The sequence below is a fragment of the Daktulosphaira vitifoliae genome, unplaced genomic scaffold (assembly GCF_025091365.1).
Source record: "Daktulosphaira vitifoliae isolate Bord-2020 unplaced genomic scaffold, ASM2509136v1 Scaffold_4, whole genome shotgun sequence".
In the NCBI taxonomy this organism is placed as follows: Eukaryota; Metazoa; Arthropoda; class Insecta; order Hemiptera; family Phylloxeridae; genus Daktulosphaira; species Daktulosphaira vitifoliae.
This window is the reverse complement of record NW_026099575.1, coordinates 31,147,818-31,163,876: the sequence shown is the minus strand read 5'-3', so window position 1 is coordinate 31,163,876 and position 16,059 is coordinate 31,147,818. Positions and strand designations below refer to the sequence as shown.

General features: G+C 23.7%; 2 protein-coding genes across 6 annotated transcripts in view; both read right to left on the bottom strand.

The window, feature by feature from the left end:
• Positions 1–332: 332 nt before the first annotated feature.
• On the bottom strand, positions 333–4,273 carry LOC126905677 (eukaryotic translation initiation factor 3 subunit B). Its single transcript, XM_050685614.1, has 13 exons — positions 4,130–4,273; positions 3,870–4,065; positions 3,662–3,781; positions 3,418–3,601; positions 3,175–3,332; positions 2,918–3,113; positions 2,720–2,862; positions 2,429–2,567; positions 2,170–2,365; positions 1,885–2,099; positions 1,391–1,594; positions 1,204–1,312; positions 333–1,126 (listed from the first exon to the last, which is right to left on the bottom strand). The coding sequence occupies exons 1-13, from the start codon at positions 4,239–4,241 to the stop codon at positions 1,032–1,034; spliced, it is 2,067 nt and encodes a 688-aa protein (XP_050541571.1). The 5' UTR covers positions 4,242–4,273; the 3' UTR covers positions 333–1,031.
• Positions 4,199–16,059, bottom strand: part of LOC126905675 (H(+)/Cl(-) exchange transporter 7-like) — a 34,674-nt gene continuing 22,813 nt past the window's right edge. For 2 of the 5 annotated variants that reach the window (XM_050685609.1, XM_050685612.1), the window contains 3 exons: positions 11,047–11,127; positions 7,422–7,505; positions 6,936–7,231 (listed from right to left, as the gene is read on the bottom strand). In XM_050685609.1, coding sequence (XP_050541566.1) covers positions 7,214–7,231; positions 7,422–7,505; positions 11,047–11,127 — 183 coding nt within the window. In that variant the 3' untranslated portion in view covers positions 6,936–7,213. Of the gene's footprint in view, positions 4,455–6,934; positions 7,232–7,421; positions 7,506–11,046; positions 11,128–16,059 lie in introns of those variants that run through there. The other 3 variants (XM_050685610.1, XM_050685611.1, XM_050685613.1) reach the window with 3 other exon arrangements.

Genomic DNA, 16,059 nt, shown 5'->3' with positions numbered 1-16,059 from the left:
TAATATTACTAGAATTATTAATTGAAAAAATATTAACTATATTTTTAGTTTAAAATAAATACCTCAATGTTATGAAAAATACTTATATATTAAATGAAACATAAGTTTTTTAAAATATACTTAAAAATAAGTTGATATATATTACATTAAAATGATTAAACATTACAATTTTTATAATTTAAGCTTTTACTTTAATTATTGTGATATATAACTGTAAAAAAAATTACTTTTTGTTAATATATGTAAATAATTGTGTGTAATATAATGTTAACGTTTGATGCTTATATTTTATTTAAATATTTATAGGATGTTTTTTTTGTTGTCAATATTGCTGTCAATAAATATCGGTTTAAATTAAAAAAATTAACAAATTTTCAGTAACCTATACATTTTTCTTAAATTAGTAAAAGATTCATATATTGTGAGAACTGTATAATTGTATGCATGTCATAATACATTGTCCTATTAATATCAAAATAATGTTAAGAAAACCTTATTTTTACATAAATATAGTTGTTAATAAACTTATTTTATGGTTAAAAATAGAAGTTTTAGGAAATAATTTTAATAAATTAAGATACCACAACCCAATGGGAAAAAACTTTACAATCATTGTTACATTAGAGTTTAACAAGGGTAAATACATTTGAAATTTTAAATATTATACACTCTTTCATAACATTAACTTAAGATACCAAATTTTCTTATACTTAGGAGCTAAAACTAGATATAAAGGAAATTAAATGGAGACTTCATAAATAAGTAAAACTAAACAGAAAAGTTTAAATAAGATAATATAATAAAGAAGATCACACATTTTTTCTTTTGTATTTGAAATTTATATTGAAAGATAATTTACAGAACATAATAATAATAATAAAGAATATAAATAATTGAAGGTTTATTAATGTCATATTACATGACATTACTGTATAGACAATATGACTAATTATATAAATTTATTAGTTTATCCAAAATGTAAACAAAAAACAATCAGTGGAAATTAATTACAAGAAAACATTCAAAAATGCTTACTCAATTACAGTCACTTCTTCTTTTACTAAAAATTCAACTTTTTCTTCTTCAACATTTTTACTGTCAGAAGTTAATTCATCAGTATCAATATCTAAAATATTATCAATATATTTAGTAAAATTTGTCAATATTGTTCATGTGTACATACACATTTACAAATACACTTACGATTTCTTATTGCCATCCTTTCAGCTTTTTGTTTAACCCAGTCAGCTAAACGTTTACTACGGTATTCTTCAAATTCTTTAATCAATTTTCGCCGTTTATCAATAACTTCCTAAAATTGTACATATTATATGATGATTATTAAAGTAATATATTAGAAAAAATTATATTTTTCAATTTCTGTTATTACTTTTGAAGCTTTAGTCATTCTCATTTTATCTTTAGTTTCAAATTGAGAAGTATACTTCTTCAAGCTTTTTTTAATATCTTTTTGTTGCTTGGCACTCAATAACGTCGGTGGTCTTGGTCTCCACTGCATATGACAATATGTGTTTGTGTTAAATCTGTTTAATATTCGACCTTGGAATGACCAAATCCAATATCCAGAATCCCCCTATAAAAATTTTTTTTTTTTATATTTATTTAATTTTTATGCAATTGAATAACTATAAATAATTTGGCAAGTACAGACTGACTTTACAAGTTAATTAATTAAAGTTCATTATAATACTCAGACATTATTTCAAATTTAATTGTTATAATTAACTGATCAATAATTTTTAACAAGAACAAAGTATCATTTTTTTAAAAGGTACAATAATTTCATTATCTATTTTTAAAAACCACTAGGTACATTAGCAACCGCAAAGTTATGAAAAAAAATTTATTTATTAACAAAATTACTTTTGTTTTCCAGGAGCTGACTCCTGTGGCTACATAACGACCAGTAGGATCCCATTCAACATCAGTAGCTTTAAAATGTTCTGTAGAACACATTGTAGTAAAATCAGCAGTATCAACAAACTCCAGAGCACCAGAATCGCGAATTTCAGCAATAACAATATATTGACCCGTTGGTGACCAAAACAAATGACTACAAAAATGTTTGTCTAATTTTTCTACAAAAAGATGATTTTTTTTTTTGTAAAATTTATCTTTAATTTAAATGGATTAATTTATTTTACTTACTTAGTAATACTGGGGCTTGACCGGATTTAACATTATAAAAGCTTACATTATTATTACTAGGTTCCCCGTGAATAATTGCAAATTTTGAACCAATTGGTTCCCAAGCAAAAGCATGGATTGGTTCTTTAATTTCTACACTGTCAACTGGTATATTTTTTTCTCTCATGTGAAATATTTCAAAATTATAGTACATACCCTAATAATAAATATAATTAAAATAAAAAACATATAATAATATTTTAATTAGAAATAAACTTACACTGTACTTAACATCTCCCTTTTCCCTCTTTATTTTAGCATAACGATCAACTTTAACACATAGGTAATCACCAGCTTTTTGCCAATGAATTTTACAGTCTGCTACATTGAACAAATTATTTGCTCGGATTTCTTTGCGACTGAAAAAGAGTAAATTTATTTTTCTCGTTACCTTTCTTATTAACTCATTTCAAATATTTAAATGATATAGAATGGATAATTTTGAATATTATATGAAAAATTAAATTTTAAACTTATAAGCTGAAAAATAAGGGTAGATAAAATAACCTACCTAGGTATTTCTAATAGAACTACACGAGCTGGAACATCTTTGTCTTCAGCCACCCAGTATGCTAGTACATTATCTCTAGGTGACCAACTAAAATCTCTAATACCATTAACTGTAATACTTTTTTTGTCTAACAATCCAAAAGACTAAAAAAAAATTACTTATAATATGTAAAAACTACAATTTATAAATTAAACATACAGGTGTTTCATAAACACTTAGAGTGTTATTCCCAATACGAGCAAAATATTTATCATCTTTGGACCATCTCAATATTGGGACTGGACCTCCAGTAGGAGTATCAGAAATAAATGATCGTTTTTCAGCACCAGTACGAATGTCAAAAATAGTCAGTTTTTGTTCATCATTATCTAAAGGTGCATAGGCTACTAGATACCTAAATGATTAAAGATTCATTTTTCAAAAAAATATTATATAAAATTAAATAAATTACTTACTGTTCACATGGGGAAAAATCAATAAATTGAACATTTTTATGAGAGAGCTTCAAAACATTAGTGAAATTTGGTCCTCCCCAAAGAACAACACCTTGCTTATGTAGTGTTGCTAAATAAGTACCAAGAGGTGACCACATTATTAATGATTCAGTCCATTTCTAAAATTAGAGGATTAATTTTTTATTAAATTGAAATATTTATTAATTTAAATAAATGTTCATTTCAAATAAAAATAATAGTTACTTCACGTTCTACCAATTTTATGGGTTGAGGATTACTATTTAGCCAAACTTCTATCAGGTTATTTATATTATATACATAATATTGGTCAAATGAATCGTTTTCCGTTAAGAAATATTGCAAATTTGGTCTTTCTGGGAATTGTTGAGGAGTAGGAGGTTCCCATTTCTCTGGTATATCATTATATCTGCAAAAATTAAGTAAAATTTGCAAAAAATGAACTAGTTTTAATTTTACTTAAACTTACTTCTTGAAATCAGAGAACAGATTTATTAAAAATGTGTGCTGTTTATCTAATTTATAGTTATTAGCTTGGGTGACAGCTTCTAAAGCGCTTTCATGTTTTTCATACTCAATAAATATATATCTAAATAATAAAATAATAGTGAACAACTAGACAATAACATCAATTTATACAATCATTCAAAAATAAATATATAATAATATAAACTTACCCTTTAGTATGACCATTTTCTGACTTAGGATAAAAATCACTAGTAATTTTACCAAATTGAGCAAAAATTTTAGTTATTACTACTTTCAGTTTATCAAAACGTTCAGGGTTAACTTGAGGTACACCATCAACAATAATGACTGTATCAACACCATCAGATACTTTTGGTTTCTTTTGTAAAACATCTCCAAGCAACTCTGAGTGCAAAAATAAAAGATTACTTGATATACTTAAAATTAAAATAATAATTAAAAACAATACCTTCATCTGTAATGTCATCGACCAAGTTATCTAAATCATTAGAATCGTCGTCTTTATTATACTTTCCCTTTTGTCCATCTTCGTGTTTTTCATTATCTTTTTTCTTAGCCATTTTTAAGAGTAAAATTTGTTCGAAGGAATACCGGGATGATACAAAAACAATGAATCCTAATCCTAATTAATAGGAATCGAAAGAGGGCACCGTCACTTCTCAACTTGGTTATACGAAAACATTTCGTGTTTAAGGTTAGGTTTCTGATTACGTGTGGATGCCGCGGCGATGATGGAAAGATGCCGTTAAAACAGTTTAACCAACAGATAAATACTGCAATAAAATAATTGTATTGATAAGAACATGTTAGTCGTCGGTTCCATGAAGAAGTTACCAATAGGTTTCATTCAAGAAAAATATGTTTTTATTAATTTTTTTTGTGACAGTAATTGAAAGTTGAAGCATCTTTAAATAATTACATATTTTCGATGTCTATGTGATTTAACTATTGAACATGAAAGACCTACTTTTTAGCTTCGATGCGAAACTGAAAGTTTATTAATTTTACTATGATTTGCATATGTTTATCTAAGAGTTTTTGAATAAAATAAAATAAAACTTAAAAAAAAAACAGCAGCATAGTGGTTTACGGCATAGTTGAGTCAAGCATAGATGATATCTGTTAATGATTAAAATCACTATCATAAAAATCGTTTTAGACAATCACAGATAAGATAAATTTAACTTATCTGTGATACTATTATAAAAAAAGGAGCGTTTCAGTGAAAACTCATAATTTATTTTTTATCAGTAACGCATCAAATGGATAGAATGTGTATGAACTCTATTAGATTGTATGTTATTGTTCAACATAGTTTTATCTAATTTTTAAAGTCATTTTTTTTAAACTAATTATGTTGGTAAAATTAATTGTATAATGACAAATTATCTGGGCCATTTTTCTTGTAATATTTATATAAAATAGCTATCAAAGAAATCATTTTATATTAAATTATACTTTTAATTAAAAAATTTAATTAAATCAAAAACATTGTCTTTTTTAATTAAAAAAACTATACATTTTTGCTACTTTTCATATAATTTTTAGTATTAATCTTATTTTTCATTCTTCATTTTTGTTATAGTTTGGAATTTATTTATTATCATATACAAGAATAACTTCTTTTTATTTACAAAACAATTTTAAAATTACCTCAAAATTAGTTAATAGTTTAAATAATAATTTATTATTTAAACTTATACAAACATTTGCATTTTAAATTTTAAGACGTTTGGGTATCAACCTTTTTTAATTAAAACCGACTTAATATGATGATAATTTTAAAAACAGGTTTTAATTCAGCACTATGTCAATTGACAATTGATCAGACTACTTATATTTGACATGCTCGAGAGGGTATTTACGTTATCTTTTTATATTATTGTATTACAAATGCTAATCATTTTTCAGACAACGACACTGCGTAACACACAAATTATAAAATTCATTATATTTGACATTGCAATACACCTAGACTCACGTCTTAACGGATGCATCATTTGCGCCTGAAAAGTTTGCAAATAAAACTTAAAATTATATTAATGACAATATATACAATGATTTGATTTTTCCTACGGTCGTAGAAGAAATAAAGAGATTTGTCCACAAACATGAGGTGAAATTAATGAATCACATTAATATAGCAGTGATTTAACTTTTGGTTAATTTCGAAAACATTAGACATCTTAAATGTCATAAACCACAAAACTTAGAAAAAAATACTTAGTTTTAAATTAGATTAAGAACCCTCCTTACTGAAGGAGTAACTCTACACGTGTATGTTCTTTTTTAATTGTTATAAAACTATGTTACATACAATTATTGTAAAATATATTTATAAAGACAACTTTATTGTTTAAATAATAGCCATTTAGTAGTTTATAAAAAAAAATTATATTTGACTCCTAATAAAAGATCAGTATCCAAATGTCTTAAAGTTTAAATAATAGTTTATTATACAAAAGTTGTTTATAAGAAAAATGTTTACTACCCTTTTAATCGAAGTAATTATTTTTATCGGTGGTCTCGATTTCTCTATACTCCCTTCCCTTTGCACGCCCTTGAGAAAAACTACTACAAGATTACTTTAATGTTTATCATCGCATCTCTTCAGTTTTTAGGTTAATTATAAGCGGAAATAGGGAGCTCTAGATTTTAAGTATACTAAAATTTCTTACCAAACCTGAATTTTTAATAATTGATTGTAGATTAATGAACGCTTAAAAGAGTACTTTCCAGCAAAAGAACAAAGTAAATTCAGATTTTAACACTTTTTTTTAATACTTAATTTATGAGGATTTTACATTATACACCATTATTAACAATTAATAAATTTATAAATTATACAATAAATGCATTTATTGTAGTGTCTACTTCAATTTTTGTAGTATAAAAATATTTTTTTGTATAATATGATTTATTTTTCATTAAAAAAAAACACATAGTGTTTATGTTGAGAAATACTTGCTCATAACTATATTTCCCTCAAATTCATTGTATCTTATAATTTCTTACAAATAATCAATATGTTATCATTCTTTTGTTTTTAGTTATGTTTGCTGTTTTGATTTTTGTTTTATTTCATTAAAGTGTTTTTTGTCGTAGTCATACATTTGTTGTTGATTGTTACACATTTTTTTTTGCATTTTACGATTCTAATCGTTTTTTGGTAGTTATAACGGTATAATCATAACACTTTGGAAATGATTTTATGCTATGGTTCTTATATTATTATTAATTTAAAAAATCGTAATCAAGGCATTCATGTGTATAAATTTATTATCAAGAATAATCCAATGTACAAATATATTGTGGAAAATAAGGTCGGACAAAGTGTGTCAGTTCAATTTAGTATGAATCAAATTATAACCTTCTAAAATCTGTGTAAGATTTTAAAGATAATGCAATGTAGGTACCGCAAGTCGAAGTTCGGTTCTTTATCCAACGATAAGACTCAATAATATGGCGATATTTGCAGGCGTTTACAGAGTAGCCAACAACTCCCAGGGGCACTATAATTTATCGCCTCTCTTCACTCGAAAAAATGTAACTTAAAAAAAAAAAAGCATTGAGTAAAAAATTATTTGTATAATCCAGATTATGTTATTAAAAGTGGCGCTGAGTTTTTAAAAGCAACATGCATAATTTCAAAACTCTTCAAAAATGATTATCTCTCAAAAGTATATATTAAATAATATTATATAATATTTTATGTAACAATTAATTATATTTTAATATACATTAATTTCCTTTAAACCCATTGTGGCGGCTTTTCTCCAAAGGCGAAATCTTGCTAAGTCTTTACGTGTTACCATGCCTACTACCTTAAAAAAATTACAATTCTTTTATAAAAAAATTGGTTATTTTTTTCTGTATAAAACATAATTAAACATGTATAGTATAAATATTAAATGAAAATGTTTGTAAATTGTAGCTGCGATTAAGAATTGTTAAGCAAAACTTTATATTAATTACGTTTGGCTGAATGAGAGCAATAAACTATTGGGATTTTTAAAGAAGGTCAGTCAAAACCAGATTAAACTATTTATAGGCCCTGAGACTGAAAAATATGTTTCATAAACTATCTATTTTTCGTAAACCTTAGGCACAGTGCCTCCTAGTTCCTAGTTAACAATATGGCCCTGTATAAGCTAACTGAATTAAAATCAATCTAATTTTCGGTCTCCTGTAAGAAATTCTTCGTATTATTGAACTTGGATTACTTAATTTAATTTTACTATATTTTTTTACTTTCATAAAATATTTTATTAACTCCATTAAAAATTGTTATAAGTAAATTTATCCAAAAAAATGTGACACGTATAAGAGTTTTTTTTAAGACAATCTCAATTTAATTGGAATATCTTTAACGGTGTTGGGTATGTTGTGAACATCATGAATTAAGGTGAATTTATGAACATCAAATACTTTATTATTAAGAGAACATTTTTTAAGGACCCATTTTTTTGTAAAATACCCCCAATAATGGGGTGAGTAAAAAAATATATTTTTTAGGGTGCAGAATTTTTTTTGGTGATTTGAAGACTGTTTTATTCTTTTACTTTTTTTAAAAAACTCAGTTTTATCAAAATTAGACAGATTTAAAAGTTTTTTCTAAAATAAACAAAACCATACTTTTGGGAAATGAAAAAATTTTTTAATTTGACAGGGCTGCGTTTTTTGAAAAAAAAGTAAAAGGAAAAAATTGTCTTAAAATCACAATAAAAAATAGTTTTCACATCATAAAAAAAAATTTCCTTTCTCACCCTCTGAATTTTTTAGTATCCCACTAAAATAAAACACAGTGCTAAAATATTAGGAGGGTATCTGATAGTTTCAGTGGTAAATGTATTGTATTTTGTTGATAAATTACCTTTATAAATTACCAACATTTATTTATTTGTGTTACCAATGGTAACACACAAACAAGTTTTAAACAGACATATTTTTAATAGTATGTTTTAGTCTTTGTTTAATATGTAAAATATGAAAAAATCTAGTTACTTAGTGATCACAAAAAGCAGCTGGACCTGTAATATCAGTATTATCCATATGAAATTAACAAGTCTTGTTAATCAGTACATGCTGTTATCACCATAGACCTTATACCTTGAGTATAAGGTCTATGGTTATCACTAGTATTTACATAGTAATCAAAGTATTTAATCATTGAAATTAAATTTGTATAAATGTAGGCATGAAAATAATTGATTGTTTAAAAAAAGGATTACATGGTAAAAAATTATTTTAACTAAAATAAAAAGTTATGAAATATAGTTGAATAATAAACAAAAAGGACTACGCCTGACTTAAAAAATAAATAAATAAAAAATTGTTAGTGGCTATTCATTTTCTTGAATTTCTAATTAGATAATTAATAAATAAAATATTTGATGATGAAATAAACATATTATAAAACGTTATCTTTTAAATAAATTTAAATATTAAAATTATAAATTACAAACTGTAATATTATTGATGAAAAATTTAAAAAAAAATTAGGTAAATTAAATAATACAATTTTAAAAACATTTACCAAATAATATTAATTTAATTAAATCTGAGGATGTGTTTGCTAAAATGAAAAATTGTAAATATTCTTTAATTTTAATGTTTTATTAATTATATTTTTATTTTTTACTTTTATTAATAATATGTTATAAATATATTATTTTTGCTGTATTAATTTACAAATAAATATTGCGCATAACATTTGTGATTATTAACGACAACTTTTTTATTATATAATTTACTTTGAATTTTTAGATAAACATTAAAAATGTTTTAAATAATATAATTTTAAAGAAAATAAATAAACTTTATTTGTTTATTTTTACTTCCATCAACATAAAAGTTGAAAATAATTTTTGACAATCATTTTTTCTGTTAAAAAACTAGTATCATCGTAAAGTGACCCAAAAATATAGCAAGGTGTTTCACTAAAAAGATAGCACCTTCTAAATATACTGAAATGATACCACTGCTCTCACGTTACTACCACTAAAGTATTTAATAAAAAAAACTTGTTAAAAAATATTTCTCTATAATAATGAGGTATCGATGTTAATAAGTTCCTAATGTTTAAATTTTTATTAAAACCCCATATTTAAACACTGTGTTTTATATAGAATCTATAAAAAATTGTACGGTTTTTATAAAAAAATTATTTATACGATTCTGAAAGTATAATTTCTTAATTTGCTTTTATTCTTCTGATCAATAATGAAGGCTAGGCATATATGATGTTATAAATATAATTTAAATCATCGTGTATTAACCGGCAAATCTATATATTATTAATTGGACCTGTTAATCTATGAGTTACATCAACACTATAAATATAAAATGAATATCTAATAGAGGGTCACTACAGCAAAAAATTGAGAAACACTGATCTAGATCATATGGTTAATAGTGTAAATAAATACAACAAATATTTTTAGAATATTTTATTTTAAAACATGAAAAAAATTTAAATTGTTGTTCATTTAATAGCAACCTATATAAATATAGATAATTATATCTATAATAATATCGATTATAGATGAGAATTGCTTAAATTATTTTTGGATTAAGGTCCATAATTAGAGGCGATAAAGGTAGATAAAGGTAATATTTTGTGAAGTTACTTTTATCATTCATATTTTATATACTATAATGAATAACAAACAGCAACGCAAACAAGGATGATTTTATTTTTAGTCATGCATAACTTTTTAGAGCTATATAAATCATTATTTTTAAAGAAATTAAAAAATCATACAATATTTACAAAATATCAATTTTTCTCCGCTTAAAAAAATTCTGGTGTTATGTGAACTTATTTTTTTAGTGACACACTGAATAATAAGTTCATATAATAATAAGAGAATATTATTCAATGAAAAATTAGCATGTAGGTAATTATAGGGAACAGAATTTTTTTTTTTGCTTTTGATACTAAATTCCTATATACGTGCTTATTAGGAATTTTTTCTTAAAATTACTTTTTTTAAGTGTGTGGGGAAAATAGGTTTACGGGGTAAATAACAGTCCAATTTCTCAATATTTAATGAAAATTATCATAATTATATTTATAAAATTCAGGCTCTATTAAATCATAAATCTCAAAAAAATGTCAGTATACATTTCTATGTAGGGAAACGTAGAATAAGCTTATACAGAGCTTTTTACGGAGTAAAATTTTACGCAATAATAAGATTTTACCAACACATCAAGGTTATTACCTACATACATTAACTATTATAATATAATTTATATACAATAATTACAATGTTTTAATATATTCACATTTTATAAACATATATATAGAATATTTTTAAACATAAAAATTAAAACTTGTGGTAAGAGTAGTTGTTAACTTACTTCATTTGTATTATTTATGACTACTATATGTCGAAGACCTAGTGTGCGAAATAATCTAAAAGTCCTTGGTAAACTTGTTTCCTAGAACAAATTGATGAATAATCTTGTATTTTTTTTATTTGAATAAATTTTATGTTAGATTTAGCATCATGTAATAAACAGTAACATCACTATTAACTAAAAACCAGTTTTTTTTAAAACAGTTAGCAGACTGATTTTCTATGATCATATGGTGGTTTTACTATTTGTTTTAGTTTTTATTAATACTAATAAAAATTAAATTATAATAAAATGTAATTTACATTAGAAAATTATCATATTTTTAACTTTGAAAAGGATGCTTAGTGATTATTAGCTTCCCAAAAATTGTTTTAACGTCCTCTTTAATAACATTTTTAATTTCGACGCAATGCTGAGCAGATATTAATTTTACTCTGATGTATATTTATTTTTTTGGGTCTATCGTCACTTTATCTTAGTTCTTACTAAATCGATATTACCTAATGATACGTTAAAAGATAGATCACCAATTCTATTTAGATGAAGACATTATCATTGATAATTGAAAAAAATCCTTCGTTTTTTATAAATATAGAAAATTTTCCAAAAATGTTGAAAATATTTTAAAAATACTACGTCTTATAAACATATGTTTAAATTCTTAATTTCATATTGTTAACGTATTATTGCTATAACTAGTTAAAAAATGTATGGACCAATGTACATTTTTCTTTTATCCGATATGCATTACTTTTTTAAATCTGATTATCTTCACTTATACAGAAGATTTTAAAACATAAACATACGTATAAAAAATATATTCTTTTTAACATAACTTTTCCAGAAATTCTGGATCCTTAATGTATATATTTAGTGGAACTTAATTTATTTTACTAAAAATATATTTATAATAAATGACAAAATTGTCTTCCCAAACAATAAATATTTTATGAATAAAAAATCTGTATTTTGTACTGTTATAGTTTTTTACAACTGGTAGTGCTTATACTTTAATACAAACAGTATACTTATGTAGAAAGAAGGGATGAAGCACCCATATTTTTAAAAAATAGTACCCATAAAAAAATTTAAATGAATAAGATTGAAGTGTTGTTGATTATAAATCTTTAGGGAGGTTTTTGTAGATAAGAATATTAAAGGAAAGGAATCAACCCCTTCCAAAGAAATATGCTTTAGCTATCAATAGTTAATGATAAATTAAAATTAAAATTTGTACTGAAATTATTAACTAACGAAGGTCAGAATAATAAAACTTTCTTCAAGTACAATCATAACGAAGCGTTTTATTTTGTTGATATTAATTGCTACCAGATTTTACTGTTCAGCGTTCCGACTGTGTTGGGTTTATTTTGGCTTCAAATTTCTATGACTTTNTTCTATTGTTCTCATTGTTTGTAACAATGAGAACAATAGAAACCCGTTTCCTGACTTACTGAACACCCTGTATATATATATTAAATGAATATTTTTTATAATAAAATAGATAAAAGTACCGAAAATTTCTTTCACAAGCAATATAGCAAATCTAAACAAAAATCAGTAAATAAAATTTAAAATATCAAATGAAGGAAAAATGTTATTTTCGAAATTGAGTTTTGATTGTAGAATATATAAAACAAATACTATTGAAGAACCATTAATTATGAAAGAATATAAATTTTTCTGTATTACCGTTTTTTCGATATCTTAGGTTAACCATAGTATATTTAAGTATTGTTCTAGGAGGGAGAGATAACTTATTTTTTCTATTACGATAATCAAACTGGTGTCCATTTTTTGGCTTCAATGTTTATTGGTTTTACTCTATTATTTATTTTTATTTTTTGACACTATATACAATTACTTTGTTCCTACTGGACCGATATTGCTCAACGATACGAAAAAGATTATAAAACTTATCTAGTTGAAGTCAACGGTGCAATAATTTGGAAAAATTATTTTCAATCCCTGAAATAAAGAGAAATGCCCCAAAAAATTACAGTTGTTATAAAACAGAGAATGTTAATATTTATAGTTTTCACTTTATATTGAAATCACTTTTAAAAACTTGACGGATTATTACCTAATTTTTAATAATAATACTTCAAACATATGCCTTGCCAACGAAATCATTCTTTTATTAAATCCAATCCTTAACAATAGTAATATGGAGGCTTAAAAATTATATCAAAGCTTTTAGCTTCCAAATAAAGCTGAGAAGGAATTAATTTTACCATCGTGTGCTTATATATAAACATTTAAAGTTTCAAATTTTTGAGTTAATATATAGGTATAATATACAAGGGATTACAAATACAGGTAGCTAATTGGTTTTTTATGATATTGCTATCACAGTCACGGATTGTTTATTATCAATTATGACTATCAATAGATATACTTTTTGTATTGTCAGTTAGTGTATTTATAAACTCACAACAATGTACCTTACTATCATTGATAATAACAATGCTGTGTACCTGCTAATATCGATGTCATAAAAAGCCAATTAGCTACCTGTATTTGTAATCCCTTGTGTATTATACCTATATATTAACTCAAAAATTTGAAACTTTAAATGTTTATATCTAATAAACAAATTAAGTTTCATTAAAAATTCAAATGCCATTTTCTATTGAATTAAAAACTCAAACATTTTATTAAATTAAAAATATGTGTTACCATTAAAAAAAACAAAGTTGACATCTTTACCAGGCATAAGGGATTAACTTAAAAAGTATTACATAGTTAATAATTCAAGAATAATGTGTGACTAAAGATAATAATAAAAAAATTTTTTAAATTATTATTATTCTGTAAGTAATTGAGTGGGTTATGATAAAAAAATCACCCTTTATATAAATTTTTTTTTGTGTATATCATTACTTTTTCTCAGCTATCATAAGGCGGTTTCTTTCAACGATACGTTAAAATATCACAAATCATAACTGTTAAAGACTTTACCCCCAAAAGTTGAAACATATTTTCAGTTCTCCATAAACGGGGAGCATTTCCAATAAATTACTATTTTTAAAATCGGTAAATTTTGATATTTTTAAACTGTTTTTATTTAAAACTATCATTACTTTTTTTTTAATAAATAAATCAAAAAAATTTTCTTTATAAATACCTTAGGTATTTCGTTTTCTTTATGTATATAATGTTTGAAAATCTGACCCATAATCTGTCCATTGGAGAGGGATTCAATATTATTCCCCTACTTTTGCATGAAAAATTAACTTATTCAACTTAACGTTTAAAAATTTTCGGTAAATTCTCCAAGCTTCAAATATATGTTAATTAAAGCTTATGTTACAAACTATAAGTTAAAAAAATTATCTCGGCGACTTATTTTTTTTGTGCAAATGAATCCGTATCTAAAAATCATGCTATTTTTGTGTTAAAATTTCTGATTTTATATTTTTTTAATTGCTATAACTATTTAAAAAATATACTGAATAAAAACAAGTATTTATTTGAATTTTCGAAAACTTACTATAATTTTTGTAATTATAGCATCTTTTTCGCTTTATATTTACTTATAATGCTAAAAAATAATATTTTTTTTAAGTCCATAAAATTATGTATTTGTCGGTTAAAGTCTTATAATTTTAATATAAATCAAAAAAGTTATACTTTAATGTTTTAATTTCATTAAGAAAAATGACACTCAAATTCCACTTAAAAAATCGGTTAAACTTGATGAAACAGACTTAAATTTGGCACAACTTATATTAACATCATGAGATAATTTTAGAAAAATTAAAAAATATTTACAGTTTGAATATCGCTTAATTGCTGATATTTTAAAAACTAGATATAATAGAAAAAATCAAAATCCAGATTCGTAAAAGTGTCTAAATTCTCCATATAGAAATCATATAAAAATTGTTAATAAGAAAATGACCGCTTTTCTGCGTAGGGACAATTAAATCAAAAAAGACATGAAATGAATATTTTTCATACAAAAAGTCTAGTTCAATTACCTATAATAACTATTACAATTGTTATTAGTAATAATATTTAACTAAAGTACCTATCTTGGTATCAAACAAATAATTCATCTTTGAAGGAAATAGTCTCAAAATAACACATTTTGAAAATAGAAATTTTTATAAAAATTAGTTATTAAATGTTACATATAGTAACATCATATTTAATTGCAAACATCTTTGTTATGAAACAAACTTTAAAATGAATAATATAATAAATTAACTTTATTTGTGCAAACATGGATATATCCTCAAGCACTTCAAGCAACAAGACAATCCATGAAAGCTTTGACACATTCATAAAAATTAACTTTAATTAAAGTTAAATTTTACAGCATTTTTAAAAATGTTAAAATTGAACTTTTCTTTTGATTTTATTAATGTATATGTTATTATTTATTATATCAATAGAAAGTGTTATGAGGCTTCAACAATTACCAAAATATTGTTTATTATGCCATTTTTAGTTGATAATTGCATTAAGTTTAAATAATAAATTTAATGATTAAAGAAAATCATAATAACTACTATTATTTTTAATTTAGTTATATAACGTTCTAAAACTGGTAAAAAATATATTTAGACCTATGTATTTTTCATAGTAGAATACTAAGGTGAAATTATTAAATGGGAAAGTAAAAACTGTAATTTTTTGATTCATTATAAAATATTTTTATAATAATTTAACAGTGTTTAGATATTTTAAATAAAAATTTAGTCTTTAGTATTTATTCAATCCTCATACCATTTCTTTCATTATAATAAATAATAGCAACATAAACATTAATAAAAAAAAAGGAAAAGTTCAATTTTATCATTTTTAAAAATGGTGTAATATTGAACTTAAAAGTTCATTTCAAAGCTGAGACTTTACGGAATCATTTATAAACTTACAAATAAATCATCATAATACTATGAACATAATTAAGAAGTTTATTAAGATTTATAAAGGGGTACATATTTTATGTGACAAAACAATAATTTTACAAATAATTTTTTTTAATAATTAATTTTAACAAATTTT